We start from the raw sequence: 16,502 nt of genomic DNA on the forward strand, positions 1-16,502 counted from the left end.
CCTCAGATCTGAGAGCCCTATGCTTTCCCAGTGTTAGGAGTTGAGGCCAGGGGATGCTGTCCACTCCTGAGCTGTGTGCGTTCCCAGCCTCTGAGCATCTTCACTCCACAGCCGATCTCGCTACTATGAAGAGAGTTCTCTTGGAGTGACAGTGTCAATCTCCGTTTCTTGCTTTCCAACTTAAAGCACCTAAAACTGCTTTGTTCAGCGTCTGGATTTTACGTTGGGCACCCGTATCAATGACTTGGGGAGAATAAATCAGTTTAAATTATATTACTATCATTGTAATAGGAACTTAAAAAATGTGTGTGCACACATGTGCATGTTTTAGTGCACACATGGCATCAGAGGTGCACGTTTGGCAACAGGCACCTTTACCAAGTGAACTGTCTCTCTGGCCTCAGTAGAACATTTTTCAAAAAAAATTTAAGAATTATTTTGTATGTGAAATATGAAGGGGGAATCAAGGTGCAATACTGGAAGTTAAGACGAACGCTTTATCTTTATGTTTTTAAAGGCAGGCTCGTGTAGCCTCATGTAGCTCAGCGGGTCTTGAACTCTGTATTTGAAGCTGCTCTGGAGCTTCACATCCTTCCGCCCCCATCTCCCAAGTACCGGAAGTAGAAGCATGCATAACACACTACACACTGGGCAGTGTGATTACTTTTCTTTTCTTTTCCTTTTTTTTTTTTTTTTTTTAAGATGTAAGAGTCTAGCATTATTCATTAGCTTTAAATATCTTCTTTGAAAAAAAGAAGACTAGTTGGTGGGGCAACTGCCTCCCAGCACTTGGGAGGCAGAGGCAGGCGGATTTCTGAGCTCGAGGCCAGCCTGGTCTACAGAGTGAGTTCCAGGACAGCCCGAGTCATACAGAGAAACCCTGTCACAAAAAACCAAAGGGTGTTGGGGGCGAAGATGAAAACCAATGGGTTGCGTTCAACATGACTGTCAGCAGAATAGGAAGCCGATCACGCCCCCTTTCACAGCAGCATTTTTCCTAAATAATGAACTAAAACACACACAGAATTTCAAAGGTATTTTATTCAAAATTCCCCATCTAGGAGAAAAGATATATAACAGTGTTTACACATGCTTCAATAACTTATTCACTGTACAGCTTACATTTTCTATAACAACACAGTAAACCAGCAAAAGACAACAATTAGCACTTAAATAAGATTCTACTGTGTAAAGCAATGAGCGGCACACTAGAAGGTGGAATCTACCCGCTTACCATGACGGAGTGCCTTGCAGTTAGTTCATAAGCCATCATGGTCAGTGTGTGTTGTTCTGATTTGTAATGCCAAAGCCCTGTGACCTTTCAGAATAGAATGCTTTTTCTGGCTAAATCTGGTGGGTGAGGAATGGGGTCCATTTTTATCCCTTTTGTAAAAAATAAATATATTCTCCCTTTTTATGCTAAGTCCACAGTTTTAAATAGAAACACGTATTTGTGTTTGTGTATATTCCTACACTGCTGTTGCACAGAACTCCACTAATCAGTACTTCACAGCTGGCAAGATAGTCGAACGTTACAGGAACAGAAACAGACCACTTGAGTTTGCCATAATAGCACCTAGAAAAATAGCACTGGGGTCAGATTTCTCTGCTGTTCCTATGATGCAGGTAACATGGAAAACACCAGAGTACAGGCAGAAACCAAAGGAAAGAGGCAAGACGCTTTCCTGCTCTTCAAAGATCTTATCAGCGAGTGTACTCTGACATACTTAACAAGGACTTCTAATCTAAGCCAGGCACACGGCAGCCGTGCAAAGGATGGTCAGATGAAAGTGACTGGGCCCTGAAATCTGACCCTCTGCCAAGAAATTATATTTTCCAAGATTGGGAAAGGCACAGGAGGTGCACATTTTAATTTGGCTCAAAAATAATGAAAATTAACCTTAAAAGTTGGCAACAATTATAAAAACAAATGCCACTTTCTTTGACAGAACTACAATAAACCAACCAAAAGCTTGTCACAGGTCACGATACTCAGGGCCCATGCATGACTCCTCAGCATTTCTATACAGACCGAATCTGAAGGACTACATCTATAAAGGAAGGGCTAACAACGATTTCACCTACAACTCTGCCCTATCAGTGTCTTCTCTCAAGAACTAATCTGTAGTCAGACTAAGTTCCTTTCTGTGGAACTGCAAACTTTAAATGCTCTAATGTTTAGCTGTGGCAGAAGTAATCGCACATACCACAGAACACAGAGGGGCAGGAAGCCAACTCACACTTTATCTGTAAAGCTAACGAGGGTTTCAGTGTGGTACATGTAAACCAGGAATCATAAGTTTCCAAAAAAACAAACAAAACAAAACAAAAATCCAACCAGCAGTTATGGTCAAGTGTATATCCCATCATTCATATCTTTAAAAGACAGCAATAGTACTTAGGATAATTGTAAACATAAGGCCCTAAGAGAGTACATCTATTCTAGGAAGAGACATTCACTGTAACGATGCACCTGACATCAGGTACAGACTTCTACTGACAAGTGTAGTGTACCCTGTCCTGCAGCAGGATGAGGGAGGAAGGATGTGCCCACACACTGCTGAGACACTGTAACAGCAGGTGTGACTGTGAAGAGACAGACACAGCAAACCACACGGTCAAAAGGTCATTAGAACATCACGTTCTTGTACACTAGTGTAGAAAGGTCTCCCAAAGATGAAAGAGTGTAGGCCTGGCTTAATTTTCTCAGCTAGAGCCATTATTATGTTAAGATCGCCCTCTGCTGTTAAATCAAGATCTATCTTCAGGCTCCGAAGAGACTTAAAGGGCTTTTTCCCCTTCTGCCTATAAACAAAACAAAACAGACAAAAACCTCCGCATTAGAATACAGACAATGTTCAAAGGGAACGAACATAAAGGCTTTCCTCTAGAGAAGCGGGACTCACGTATCATCCTCGATGTATTTGATTAGTGTCAAGGCTTTTCTGTGAAGAATGAGGAGGAACTGTGCAAGGAAAGTACTCCTGAGAGACAGGCCAGGCTTCAAATGGAAGACCTGCAAGGACACAAGACAGTGCAGCTTTCGTGACATTGTTGATCTGACACACAACACCCATTACAGCCATTTCTTCTGATTTCCAAAGGGCAAGACTATGGTAGTGGCAAATGTCTGGAAACCCACTGTCCGCTTTTCAGATTCCCTGTTTTAATGCACTTAGATCTTGTATTCTGCCTTAAAAATCTCCTTATTTTATTATGGAAATAACTAAGTCAATGACTTCAGGTTGTGTGGAGTAGAGGAGGAGGGGACTTTTCAGCTTCAGAGACATGGGATTATATGACAACAGGCTGTCCTCACTTCACACAGACCCAGACCCACAAGTCCCAGTGAACACGAGGCTCTCCTCATCTCCACTCTATGTCTATGGCACCGGATCTTGGCCTGATTTCCAGAGTGCTGTTATGACAAAGCTCTGGTTACGTACAGAAACAAATCGCATACAACCCATTACCATCTCCACATGTGTAACTCATCAGATACTTTTAAAAACAGACACAATAGGGATGCTACCATTTAAGCAGAAGTAACCTAAGTTTTAAGAATATTTTCAATTCAATTAACACAAATGAAAGCACACCCCTCTCTTCATCAACCACAAAAATTCTAAAGGCATAGGGTTGGACCTGAAGCAACCTCTAGGATGGAGAATGCTGCTTTAACGGTTAATATACAGGCTATTTCCCATTAATAATTCAAAGAGGAATCCATTTACAGACTTTAGAAAGGCCTCTAGCACTTTCTTTGGTGCTTTTTATATATTCTGTAGGCACTGTGGGACATATTTTAAAAGAAAATCTCTAATGTTCTTTTGTCTGGCAATGGGTGGCATCATATTTACCTGATCCAGGAAGGCTTTCACTAGAGTGTCTCTGTGTAAGACATCTTGGAAAATATTCCTAAGAAGAAAAAGGTTCAGATATTAAACAGTTTTACAGAGTTACATTCCACAACTTCTTGCTCTAGTAAAAAAGTTGAGGTTTTATAAACAGATGTGTAAGAATACAGATGTGTGTATTTGGAATGCATACTTAGTTTGCAGGAGGCCCTGGGTTCAGTATTCAGTGCACACAAAATAAGTGTAAACACACATGCATACACTCAATGTGCACAATATAAACATGCATGCATATACATACTTAATGCACACAAAATAAACACAAACACACACAGATCCATTGTAACGCAAGGGTACATTTTTACACTGTTTGTGTTTTGAGGCTATCCAGGCAGGGCATGTGCCTGTCTATCAATGCGTTTAGAACCCTCACCTTACACATTTGCCTCAGGTCAAGAGACTTACCATCTGTAAGTATGAGCCAGCAGCATAAGTTATTACTACCTCAGCTAAGGCTGGCTGGCATGTAACGTTCAGACAAAATGGCCAACTGAGGTGACCCACTTCAGCATGCTGGCCAGACCAGAAGCTAATGACCAAGACTAGTTTTTCTCAGCCCCCATTCCCTTTCAATGTTTTACTTCTGTCTTTCCCTAGGCTACTGTATTCATGTCAGAGGGAAAATGTAACATTTATCACAGTAAGATAAATGCAAAGCAAGACTCAGATGGTAGAGATCACTGCCCAGGAACCATGGGGAAGAGGGAAATAGACAGGAGAGCAGCACACCTCTCAGCCTTAAGGGATGAGTGCACCAAATGGAAGGGACGCCAGCACTTCATGGTTACTGGCTGAAAACTGACAGCACAGTCACAGGGTTTGTGGATCCCTTAGAACTTAAGTCCACTATTTTCCAATTTCTGTTTTACTGAATGAGATCTGGATCACAAAAAGCTGGAAAGGGAAAGACTATCTCCAAGGAAATGTCTGACTTTAATGTATTATCAGACTGCTTTTATCTTCAAAAGGTTAAAATTAAAACCAACTTAACTGGGAATTACTCTGTGGTACTAATAAACAACTGCGGAGTGGTACAGTAATTGCCCAGTGTGTGAGTCCCTGAGTCTGAAACCTCAAACCTCCCAGACTCAAAAGTGAATATTATTTAAACCACACTGATACTATCATGAGCCCACAATGATAGAAGATATAATCTTGTGGCTGAAAATATTTCTGACAATTTTATATTCAAAACATTTACTTAGAACTGGAAATAAAATTCTAAAATTCATGACATGATTTTGTCATGCCAGAAGAGCTGAACAGTTGCTTTTTTTTTTCAAATCGTCCAAACAAACATATTCAAAACAAGAACACTAACATGGTGCAAATCCATTCAAGTTTACCTCATTTCCTGAGAAGAGATTCTAAACAATCAACTCAAAAAATAAACAGGACTTCAAGTATATTAGTCATGAGGAAGACGCAGGCACGCAGGCTCAGTGAGAAAACTTCTATGTTTTCCAAGATTGCCAGTATGTGAACTAGTGACATAAGAGTTCAATTTGAACGATTCCTCTTCTGAAACAATTCCTCTCAACCTTTCTAAGCACGAACGAGAGCACAGCAGAGCTGTGTAGAATGGGTTCTTTTAATTTTGCAGCCCCACACAGGGACCTCTGGGCAGCGTGTTCCTACTGTGCCTCTAGGCAGCAGGTTACTGTGGCTGCTGGTGTCCCTACCATGCTTCTTGTTTCAGCTCTGCTTTCTTCAGACACACGGTGACACCCATTGCTCCAGGATCACTGCTGCCTAAAGCCCTCCACCCGGGATGACCACACTTAGCGTCTTTTCAGTGTATACTAAGGACTCACACCATTTCAAGCTCTTGATTGATCCGAGAGAACAGGAATACGGCCTCGCTATTCTTTTTTAGACTCTAGACCACCATTGAAATGCTTTCTTGAAGTTTTATAATTAAAAATCCTAAGTTCTTCCAAACCCATCAGCACTTACTGCCTTTTACTTTGCTGCTCACATCTTATGGTAAGAAATAAATAGCAAAATATAAAATGCAAAGAAAAAAACTGTTCTCTTTATAAATTTCAACTACTTTTCTGTGTTTGATATTCACACCCAGGAAAAAATACTTAGAATTACTTCAGTCTAGCATACAATGAACGTTATACACTAAATTCCCAGCAGTAGGGGCTGGCACTGATAACTGACTGATAACTATTAAGCTGGCCCTGCATTAAGCAATAAGGAGATCGGTATATTTGCTAAGTATTTATTTTTAAGTGGAAATCTTTACCTATCTTAGTGAAGCAGTATTTTTAAGAAATGAAGATTTAGGCTAGGTATGGAGGCACACGCCTTTATTCCTAGTACTTGGGTGGCAGAGGCAGGTGGATATCTGGGAGTTGAGGGCTAGCCTGATCTATATAGTGAGTTCCAGGCCACCTATATAAGTCATCAGGCCCAGTGAGACTGTCTAAAAATAATAGTATAAAAAAATTTAAAGTTGGGGCTGGCAAGATGGCTCAGCAGGTAAGAGCACTGACTGTTCTTCCAAAGGTCCTGAGTTCAATTCCCAGCAACCACATGGTGGCTCACAACCCTTTGTAATGAGATCTGACGCCCTCTTCAGGTGTGTCTGAAGACAGCTACAGTGTACTTAGATATAATAATAAAGAAATCTTTTTAAAAAACCTTAAAGTTAAGAAAATAAAGAAAAAGTGCCTGAGTATGTGCTTGTCATATTTCTTTTCTTTTAAATACAACTTGCACTATTTTTACTCATAAATGAGAAAAGTTTTATGTTGTTTAACAATGACACCTAAGGCCAAGCGTCACATACAAATCAGGAGTGAAGGTCTCATCTGTGTAGATGATGGTGTCCTGCGCCATGTCCTCTTCTGAAGTTGCCCTCCAGAAGGCTGTCAGCTCTGACCTCATGTATCTGCGTTGATTATAAATATGTTCATGACACGGTGGCATCTGCTTGACAGTGTTGACATCCACATCAATGTGCGTGGTGGGGTACGGGGCATACATAACTTGCCGGAAGGGTAGGACAAAACTGCCTGTTGCATCCTGTCAGAAGGAAGAGAGAACTCACTGACCACATGCCAACTGAGGGAAGCAATTGCTAAAAGAATATAATAATGATAAGAGATGCATACTCCTGTGAATCTGGTACAGGGCTTGTTCAGAAATAACCTTCAAGCTGTTACTGTATATAAATCCAGCCACTACTGTTTGTGTTGACAGTGAAAGTACACAGTATACCATAAAAAGTGGGTCAGAGCATGCCACATGCAATCCAACTGTAGGGTGTGGGCACTGAAGGAAAAAGACTACAAAGACCCATGCCAAGTTAATGCGTTTACTTGCTGGTCTGTAAAATTATGATTGCCTTTCTCCATTGTTTTATCTTCTTCCTATATCTAAATGAATATGTGTGTTAATAGGAAAAATATTTACCTCTTTCTAGGTAGCCGGGCAGCCACTTACCATGCAGCAAATACCTGCTGTATACAAGGTATTATGCTGACTGTAGAACATAGAGGCTGCCAAATCTTTCACTCTTAAAGGCTAGGATAATTACTGTATATCAGAGTATTTTCTGGAAAGCTATACAACTCTGATGTCCTTGCTACTGCTGGTTCCTGTTGTTGTAGTTTATCAACTTGTGATAAACTTTGTGAGCAAAGAGATAAGAAGAAGAAGTTGGAGATATCCTGACAATGAAGCCTGGACTTGCCTCAGGGACCTAACACCCCTGATCAGTAGGAAGTAGTCTAAAGAGATGTGTGCAAACTTCCACCACTAACCTTCTTTCTCTCCTACCTAGTGTTGTGGGGTTGGAAGGAATTAGAGAGGATACAGGTGGGAAGGGATGTAGGGGTCTAAGAACCCAATGTGACAGCTAAAGCAAATAGGCCAACATGACCTAGCTTTGCTTGGAGAACTCGCAGGTATTTCACTCAATCACAGTTTTGCACTTGCTCTGTGCCCTGTGTAGAGGGAGCTCTTTCAGAAATAACATTATCTAATTGAACAAGGGGTGCTAGGAAGTACTGTATAATTCATTGTGACTTTAAAGGAAATTGGTAAAATTAAGATTTGTAAAAGCAAAGCTAGAAATGTGGTTTTTTTTTTTTTTTTTTTTTTTTTGTTTTTTCGAGACAGGGTTTCTCTGTATAGCCCTGGCTGTCCTGGAACTCACTCTGTAGACCAGGCTGGCCTTGAACTCAGAAATCCACCTGCCTCTGCCTCCCAAGTGCTGGGATCAAAGGCGTGCGCCACCACGCCCAGCTGAAATGTGCTTTCTTTAATTCTGAGCTCATGACCTGAAACCCAAAAGCTGATTTTCATTTTGGGGGTGAAAGTGGAGACTGAACTCAGGGCCTTTAACTTTCTAGGTAAACATCAACCATATTAATAATCCAATCACCAAAAGCTAAATTTTTATTTGCAAGAATTCATTTTTTAAGATAAGTTTCTAATTTTGTAAACTTAATTATAAGAAATCTTGCAAATATATATAAATATCACACACCAAAATTAACCAGACTCAACGTCTATACTAATCCATGAATTTCTACAGTTATAATAGGCATGTGGAACAGAAGCTGTGGGGCTCCACATTCAATTTACCCTTTCAGTATCAAATGAATTCCATGCACTTACCTACCACCTACAAGAAAAAATTCATGACAGAATTAAACTAGAAACACACACACACATCTTCCATAACTTGTATCCATTACATGAATCTAGTCCTTTCTATTACCCTTTATATGTTATATTTAAATTTTAAATTGATATAATATTAGCACTCAGAAGATCGAGGCAGGTGGATTGTTGTGAGTTTAAGGCCTGTCTACTTTTGCTTCAACTTGACAAAAGCTAGAGTCATCAGAGAGGAGGCAGACTCAAAGAGAAAATGCTTCCAAAATGCTTAGGCTGTAGGCAAGTCTGTGGGGCAATTGTGATTCCTGAGGGAGAGCCCAAACCATTGCAGGTGGGGCCACCCCAGGGCTGGTGGTCCTGAGTTCTATAAACAGTCTGAGCAAGCCTAGGGAGTGAGCCAGGCAGCAGCTTTCCTCCATGGCCTCTGAATCAGCGGCCTCAGATTCCTGCCCTGCTTGAGCTCCTGTCCTGACTTCCTTTGATGATGAGCTGTGATGTAGAAGCGTAAGCTGAATAAACCCATTTCTCCCCAAGTTGCTTTGGTGGTCACGGTGTCTCCTCACAGCAATAGAAACCCTAACCAGGACAAAAGTTGGTACCAGGAAGACACAGGTGACAATTTGATGGCAGCAGTGTGAAGGGCTGGGGCAGGGTTTTCCAGCAGGCATGCTCTGAATCAGTGTACAATATATGAGCCATTTTCTTTGATACCAGGATCCATAGGTCCAGGAATCAAGTGGTAGAAAAGAGAATAATTCTATTCACTCTCACCCTGTAGTGATCCATGGGAAGTTTTTGCTTCCTATTCCTGAGACCTTAAATTCTGTTTGCCTAGAACAACATTACATTGAACTGGAAGCTCAGATTTTCCTCTGGCAACTTTGGACTTCTGATACCCTTAAGTCAACCGGCTAAGAAAGGAATAACAGTGTTAGGAGGTGTGACTGATGCAGATTACCAAGGAGAATTAATTGGGACTGCCTCCCCACCATGGAGGTAAGAAAGATTATGTCTACAGTGCAGGAGATCCTTTGGGGCATGTGTTGGTGCTACCATGTCCTGTGATTAAAGTCAATGTTACAACAACCTAGCCCAGGCAGGATGACAAAGGGCACGTACATGTAAGGAATGAAGGTATGGGTCACTCCTCCAGGAAAAGAGCCAAGACCTGCTGAGGTTCTTGCCAAGGGTGGAGAACATACAAAATGGTTTAGCAGAGGAAGGTAGTTATAAATACTAAGGCCACATGACTAGTTGCAGAAAAGATGATTATAATTGACAGAGTTTCTGTCCTATTTTCTTAAGAATGTATTTATACAGATATTTGTGCTTTCTTTCATCAATTTCTTTATCATATGATATAACATCAATTAAGATAACATCAATGGTTATCATATTTCAGTTTGAGATATTAAAAGAATAAGACATTGCCACCTATTGTAAATTTATCATGTTTGCTGATGTATGAAGAATAGTTATATCACGTTAGGTGTAATTAGGACCTGGTTAAATATATAATGAATGCATTTCTGATTGTATGTGGAATAGTTATTCATGTTTAGGTATTTTTATGACCTGGTTATTGTTTTCATTTGGAAATTAATTATGACATAAGGAGATATCATTGTGTATCAAGCTGATATTGAGTGGACTTGTAATAGTTACTTTTGGTTGTCATCTTGACTCCATCTAGAACCAAAAATCCAAAAGTAGAGGGCACACCTGTGAGAGAGTTTAACTTAATCTGAAGTAGAAAGATCCACTCCTAATCCATACCTTTGAGGTAGGAAGACACTGTTTTAATCCAGATCATTTGAGATAGGAAAAGACATGCCATTTAATGCCATTGAGCCGGGCGTAGTGGCGTGCACGCCTTTAATCCCAGCACTCGGGAGGCAGAGGCAAGCAGACTTCTGAGTTCGAGGCCAGCCTGGTCTACAAAGTGAGTTCCAGGACAGCCAGGGCTATACAGAGAAACCCTGTCTCGAAAAGCCAAACCAAACCAAACCAAACCCAAAACATTTAATCCACATCTAGTCTGGGCCACTTGTTCTGCTAGGAGCCTATATAAGGACACGGAAAAAGGAAGCTCTTGTCTTCTGCCTGATTACCTTCACCTTCACTTTGCTAGCAAGACCATTCCTCACTAGCATTGGCGCTTATTTCTTTGGGATTCTGCTGTATACAGAAGGCAGCTGAGCCATCCAGCCTTGTGGACTGAACAACTATTGGATTCTTAGACTTACTGTTCACAGCCCGCCACTGTTGGATTAGCTGGATCTTGGCCTGTAAGGCCAAAAGTCTAATACATCCCATATATCTAAGTTTTGTTACTCTAGAGATTGCTGACTAATACACATGCATCTAGCCAATCAACACAGAGCAATTCTTGTATTTTCAGGGTACAATGAATTTCAGTACATGCACACAAAGTGTGATTCACTCATCATACCTAGCATCTCAGATAGTTATCATTTTCTTTTGTTAGGAACATTCACAATTCCAATTACTAGCTATTTAAAAAACAAAAACTAGAACTGGGGAAATGACTCAGTAGGCAAAGTACTGATTTCTGTGTAAACATGAGGACCCAACCTATGTTAGGTTCCCAGCACCCATGTAATCAGTTGCAGCAGCCTATACCTATACCTGTAACCTATATCTATACCTACAACCTGTACTTATAGCCCAGTGTACTTATAACCTAGTATTGGGAGATGTATGGACAGGTAGATGTTAGGGCACCACTGCCTAGCCTGTCCATTCAAAGGTTAGAGAGAGACCCTGCCTAAAATAATGCAGTGCAGAGTCAGACACTTGATATCAACCTCTGTCCACATACTTTCTCTCCCCCATACACAAACCAGAAAAATACAACAAACTGTCACAATTATTCTACAGTGCTACAGAACATTGTAAGCTATTCTTTTAGTTATTTTAGGTATAATTTTAGTTATTCAACCCTGAGCCTTTCTATAGCTTTTTCCTAGAACCCTTTATAAGTTCTGGTAGTCTCCGTATTTACCTTCTACTTGTATGAGATAAACGTTTTAGCTTTTACACATAATGATAACATGCAGCATTTATCTTTCTGTGCCTGGCTTGTTTCACTTATCACAACTGACTTTCCTTTTTGTGGTTAAACACTTCACTGTGGCTATATACCATTCATCTGTGCATGGGCGTTTAGACTGATCCTGCATGGTGACTCTGCTGCAACACAGATGAAGGTGCCCGGGCTTCATCCACATACCGAGTCCATTTCTTTTAGGACTTGTCTAGTGGTGAGATTGTTGCTTCAAATGTCTAATTGCTAATTTATTATAGTGCTGAACCTTGTATGTTCTAGGTGACTGCTCTACCACTTCTAGTTTTATAATTTAAACTGTCATCCTATCCTCTTGAATGGCAAATTAATAATTTAAATTCCTGCAAGTACACTTTCCCCTTATCTTTGAAAGCATTTGTCACTTTTTGATGTTGTTTTGATAATATCCATCTAAGTGGGGGCAATATCTCATCATGGTTTTGAATTTACCATATACGCAGCAATGCTAAGTACTACTTCATATATACCAGTTATTTTCATATCTTCTTTGGAGATGTCCACACTATCAGTACTTGCTTATATTGACCTGTGTGATAAACTGCCCACAAGTATCTCCTCTCCGTCTGTGGGTTATTACTGCACTCTGCAGGTTACTTTCTTGGTTGTGCAAAAGCTATGCAGTGTGATGTCATCTGTCAAGTTTGGGTTTTGTTGTTTTTGATTTGGGGGAATATACTAAAAAAACAAAAACAAAACCAAAACAACCCTTTTCCCCAGAATGACATGTTGAATTATTTTTCCTAAGTTTTCTTCTAGTGGCTGGTGACCAGGATCTCAGGTTCAAGCGTCTTATCAGCTCAGTTTGTGTCTGGTGAGAATGAGCCACTCTGGCTTTTCTTCACAGGATGGCCAGTTCTCCCAGAGCACCACTGTAAGAGAGCTCCATATCTCTGATGTATATTCTTACTGTAAGTCTTGAGGACTCCAAACTGAGTCCATCAGTGTCTGTTGTGAAATTAGGTACATCTATGCTACCAGCTTTGATGTTTCTGCATAAGACTGCCCTGCCTACTCAGGGTCTGTACTAATCAGACTCCATTAACATGACAAAGCACCCAGAAAACTCAACTTTAAAGAGGAAATGTCTCTTCTGACTCACTGTTACAGTCTAAGGGCATAGTCCACTTTACTTTGGGTTCATGGAGTGGCAGAACAACAAGGCCAGGTGCACAGGGGAGAGCCTGGATGGAGAGGGGAGAGGTTGCAAACCAGGTTCCTACTATATGCTCCATAGGCATGCCCCCAGTGCCTTAATGAGAAACATCTCAACAAGACTACAATTCCTCGAATTTCCATCACTTCCCAACAGTGGCACCAGCTAAGATGAAATGTTCAGCACATGTGAGCCTTTGGGGACACTGCAGGTCAGAAGGACAGCAAACCAAGGGGTACTTATTTCTAGTTCTGTTAAGAACATCTTCACAAAAAGCTGGGCATGGTGGCACATGCCTTTAATCCCAGCATTTGGGAGGCAGAGGCAGGCGGATTTCTGAGTTCGAGAGTTCAAGGCCAGCTTGGTCTACAGAGTGAGTTCCAGGACAGCCAGGGCTACACAGAGAAACCCTGTCTTGAAAAACCAAAAACCAAAAACCAAAAAAAAAAAAACCAAAAAAAAACCAAAACCAAAAAAACCAAAAAAACCATCTTCACATCTAGAGTGGATCTGTCCAGAGTCTGCAGAGAGCTCTGGGTTGGATAGGCATTTAGCAGCAGTCTTTCAGTCCTGAGTACTGGATGTCTTCCCTTCATTTGTTCATCTTTACTTCTTTCATTTTATAATTGTCACAGCAGGCATCACTCACTTCATCTTTGGGGCTGTTTAGTTTGTAGCTACTGGGAGTATAATCACTTTCTTCATTTTTTTTTCCTCAGTAATTTCATCTCTGGTATACAAAAAAAAGTAATTTGTTTTGGGGTGGTGCTCTACATCCTGTCCTGGACTGAATTTCTCATTTATGTATATGCTAAGTAAGCACTTTACTGCTAAGGTAAAGCCTCAGCCCAGAGTCTATGTTTTCATTTTTGCTTTGGCAAAAACTTATGATATTAGACCTGAATAAAAGCTGTGAAAGTAGACATTATTATCTTGTTTCTCATCTTTGATAAAGTGATTTCAGTGGTTCTCTATTTGGTATAATGCTGGTTGTAGATCTGCCCAGTGTAGACAGCTTTTGTATCACAGAAGTAGGAATGCTCCTTGAATACACAAGGTCAGTTAGGGTACCTATAACAGCATCACTTTTGTTTTGTTTCATTTTGCTATGTTTACATCCTTAAGAGACATTTTAATTTATTACAATGAGTAAGTATGGTGCATATTCATATCCACTCAGTAAGCAAAAGGAACATTATCATTTCAGAGGCTCAGTCTGATTCAAGCATGTATTTACAAAGAAAGCACTGAGGCCAGACACATAGCTAGAGGGGACCAAGTGAAATATAAATATTATCCCATGGTGTTTCATAGATGATACTAACTATAAATCCCTAAGACATACACTTCATGCACAGAACGATGAAAACAAACCAGTCCCCAGACAACTAAAACTATGAGACATTAAATGCTAACAATATACTTTCCAAAGCCTCTCAGTGATTATTTGTACCCTCCATCTTCTCTACTTGTTGCGTCACACATGATAAATGACCGCCAAGTGTACCTTTAGCAAGCCTTGCACAAAGAGTCCCGATTCGTACTTAAAGGATGATTCTGCTTCACACAGCCTGGAGCATTTCCTCTCTGCTGGTGTCAGAAAAAGGCACAGCGTTCTTACTATCTAGAGAGGAAAAGAGTCAGCATTGGAATATGAAGTAAAAAGACCTTTGCTTGCTTATGAAATAAATTTAAATAGAAATTTTTGTTGCCATCATTAAAACAGTTCCCAAGTAAGGAGTATCCTTTGGCAGGGCATGAGTCAAATCAACATACTGCTTACAAAGGGATTTTGTGGCCAGTTAAGTTTAGGAAGTAGCTGGTAAATCAACTGCATGGAATCTCAGAACTTGCTACACTTGAATAACTATTGTTGCTCTCTAAGTGAAGAATATTTGTCCTTTTCCCAACTGTATTTGGCCATGAAAGCTTCATCCGAGTGACCCGAGTGAGCAGTCATAGCCTAGTGTGATACTTGGCATATCTCTACCCAGCACCTACTGCCTTTGGAGTGGGCAGACCGCTCTGGAGAATAAACTGCGTGTTACAATGAGGGAACTATTATCTGATGCAAAGTGGCACCAGGACTGCCCAAAATCTTCCACAGAAAAAACCCTACTCACTTTCATGGGGAACAAGTGAATGGTGGGTTTAGAAATGGTCGCCAGTAAGAAGAGTTGGCCTAGAGCTGTACAGAGAAAGGTAACCAGCTGTGCGGCTGTGCTGGAACTCTGACCACAGCCAGAGACAGCTTCAAGACAGCACTTTTCAACTAGAGTAGTGACAACTTGTCTCCCAAAAATGAAATGATCAAGGATAAGCTACTCAACCTAAAAGAAGATGAAATGTGAAAAAATATTTAAGTGATGCTCAAACAATGAAGCCTTTCTCTTTTCATAAAGCCAACCACGATGACAACCCACAGAACCCAAGGCCTTCAGCATCTCAAGTGGAAAGCTACTTTTTGGGGTTACGCATAACAACTCTAAATGCCTAGCTAAAATATAATGAGAGTTTTAGCATTCTGTCATAAATGATTGAATAAGAATTATGAATTTGGCAAATTAAAGTTCATATAAGTACACAGGCTTGCTCTCAAAAAAAAAAAAAAGAAAGAAAAAAAAAAAAGAAAAGAGATGAGTAACTTTGTAATGCAAATAACAACCCCTAACTTATTTCCATGTAAAACATTTAAAAAGAAATTAGGTTTGTTCCAGTTGATATGAATATGTATTTGTATGTCTTCAGTGACTATAAAGATGGCCACTGATTTTTGGCCCTAACCGTTTGGAAATGTTTGATCACATGTGTTGGCTCCCTCACACCATTATAGACATGGTAAAAACTCACAGAGTTTGTAGAAATCACCTCCAGAAGCTGAATGAATCATCTGGTTAGCCATTTTATTCTCTCTGCTTTTGTGACTCTTGAGTATTTGCCTTACAATAAAGCTGCAGTGTGTATTCACTCTATGCTTCATGGTAATATTCTTCAGTACAGTTTCCTACCTCACATGGCCAAACTGTCATGTCTTCACATAACAAACTGTTTAGTAGGTAAAGTCATTCAGGAATAAAAACCAACAATTGGAAAATAGGAGAAAAGAATTAAAGGTTAGGCAAGATGGTGTACATTTTTAATCTCTGTAGTTGGGTATAAGAGGCAAGTGGACTATGGTGAGTTTGAGACTAGCCTGATCTACATAGTGAGTTGCAGGCCAACCCAGACAATATAGTGAGACCCTGACTCAAAAAAGGAAAATCTCATTTAAACATTTTTCTCAAAACAATTTATGATTAACTAGGAGTTATAGATTATCAAAATTGAGGTGTCTGCCCCATCCCAGGAGGGCTTTTCCACAGCATCTGGGTGAGCCATCTTGGTTCCAGGATTCCGCCATGACTAGTCTATGCAGATGAGAGTGTAGACTACAGAAGCTACACAGATTCTTGAACAAGCCCTGTTTCAGGTCTTCATCTTCTGCCAGGAGGCAGGTCCAAATGCCAGATATCTGTCCACCTTCCCTGAGAGCTTGCCTGCAGAGAGTGCTCTAACCAATGAAACTCAGGAGAGAACTAGTCTCCCAGGTCTGCTGGTAGAGAATAACAGAATCACGAAAAGAACATGCTCTAACAAGAGACAACTTTAACAACTAACTCCAGAGATTACCAGATGGCAAAAGGCA

General features: G+C 40.5%; 1 protein-coding gene across 2 annotated transcripts in view; it reads right to left on the minus strand.

Annotated features, from left to right (window-relative positions):
- Positions 1-1,021: 1,021 nt before the first annotated feature.
- Positions 1,022-16,502, minus strand: part of C9orf72 (C9orf72-SMCR8 complex subunit) — a 33,887-nt gene continuing 18,406 nt past the window's right edge. For both annotated transcript variants that reach the window (XM_021160142.2, XM_029476593.1), the window contains exons 7-11: positions 14,325-14,441; positions 6,718-6,953; positions 3,861-3,918; positions 2,907-3,016; positions 1,022-2,805 (exon numbers count right to left, since the gene is read on the minus strand). In XM_021160142.2, coding sequence (XP_021015801.1) covers positions 2,619-2,805; positions 2,907-3,016; positions 3,861-3,918; positions 6,718-6,953; positions 14,325-14,441 — 708 coding nt within the window. In that variant the 3' untranslated portion in view covers positions 1,022-2,618. The remainder of the gene's footprint in view (positions 2,806-2,906; positions 3,017-3,860; positions 3,919-6,717; positions 6,954-14,324; positions 14,442-16,502) is intronic.

Source organism: Mus caroli, chromosome 4 (genome assembly GCF_900094665.2).
Source record: "Mus caroli chromosome 4, CAROLI_EIJ_v1.1, whole genome shotgun sequence".
Taxonomy (NCBI): Eukaryota; Metazoa; Chordata; class Mammalia; order Rodentia; family Muridae; genus Mus; species Mus caroli.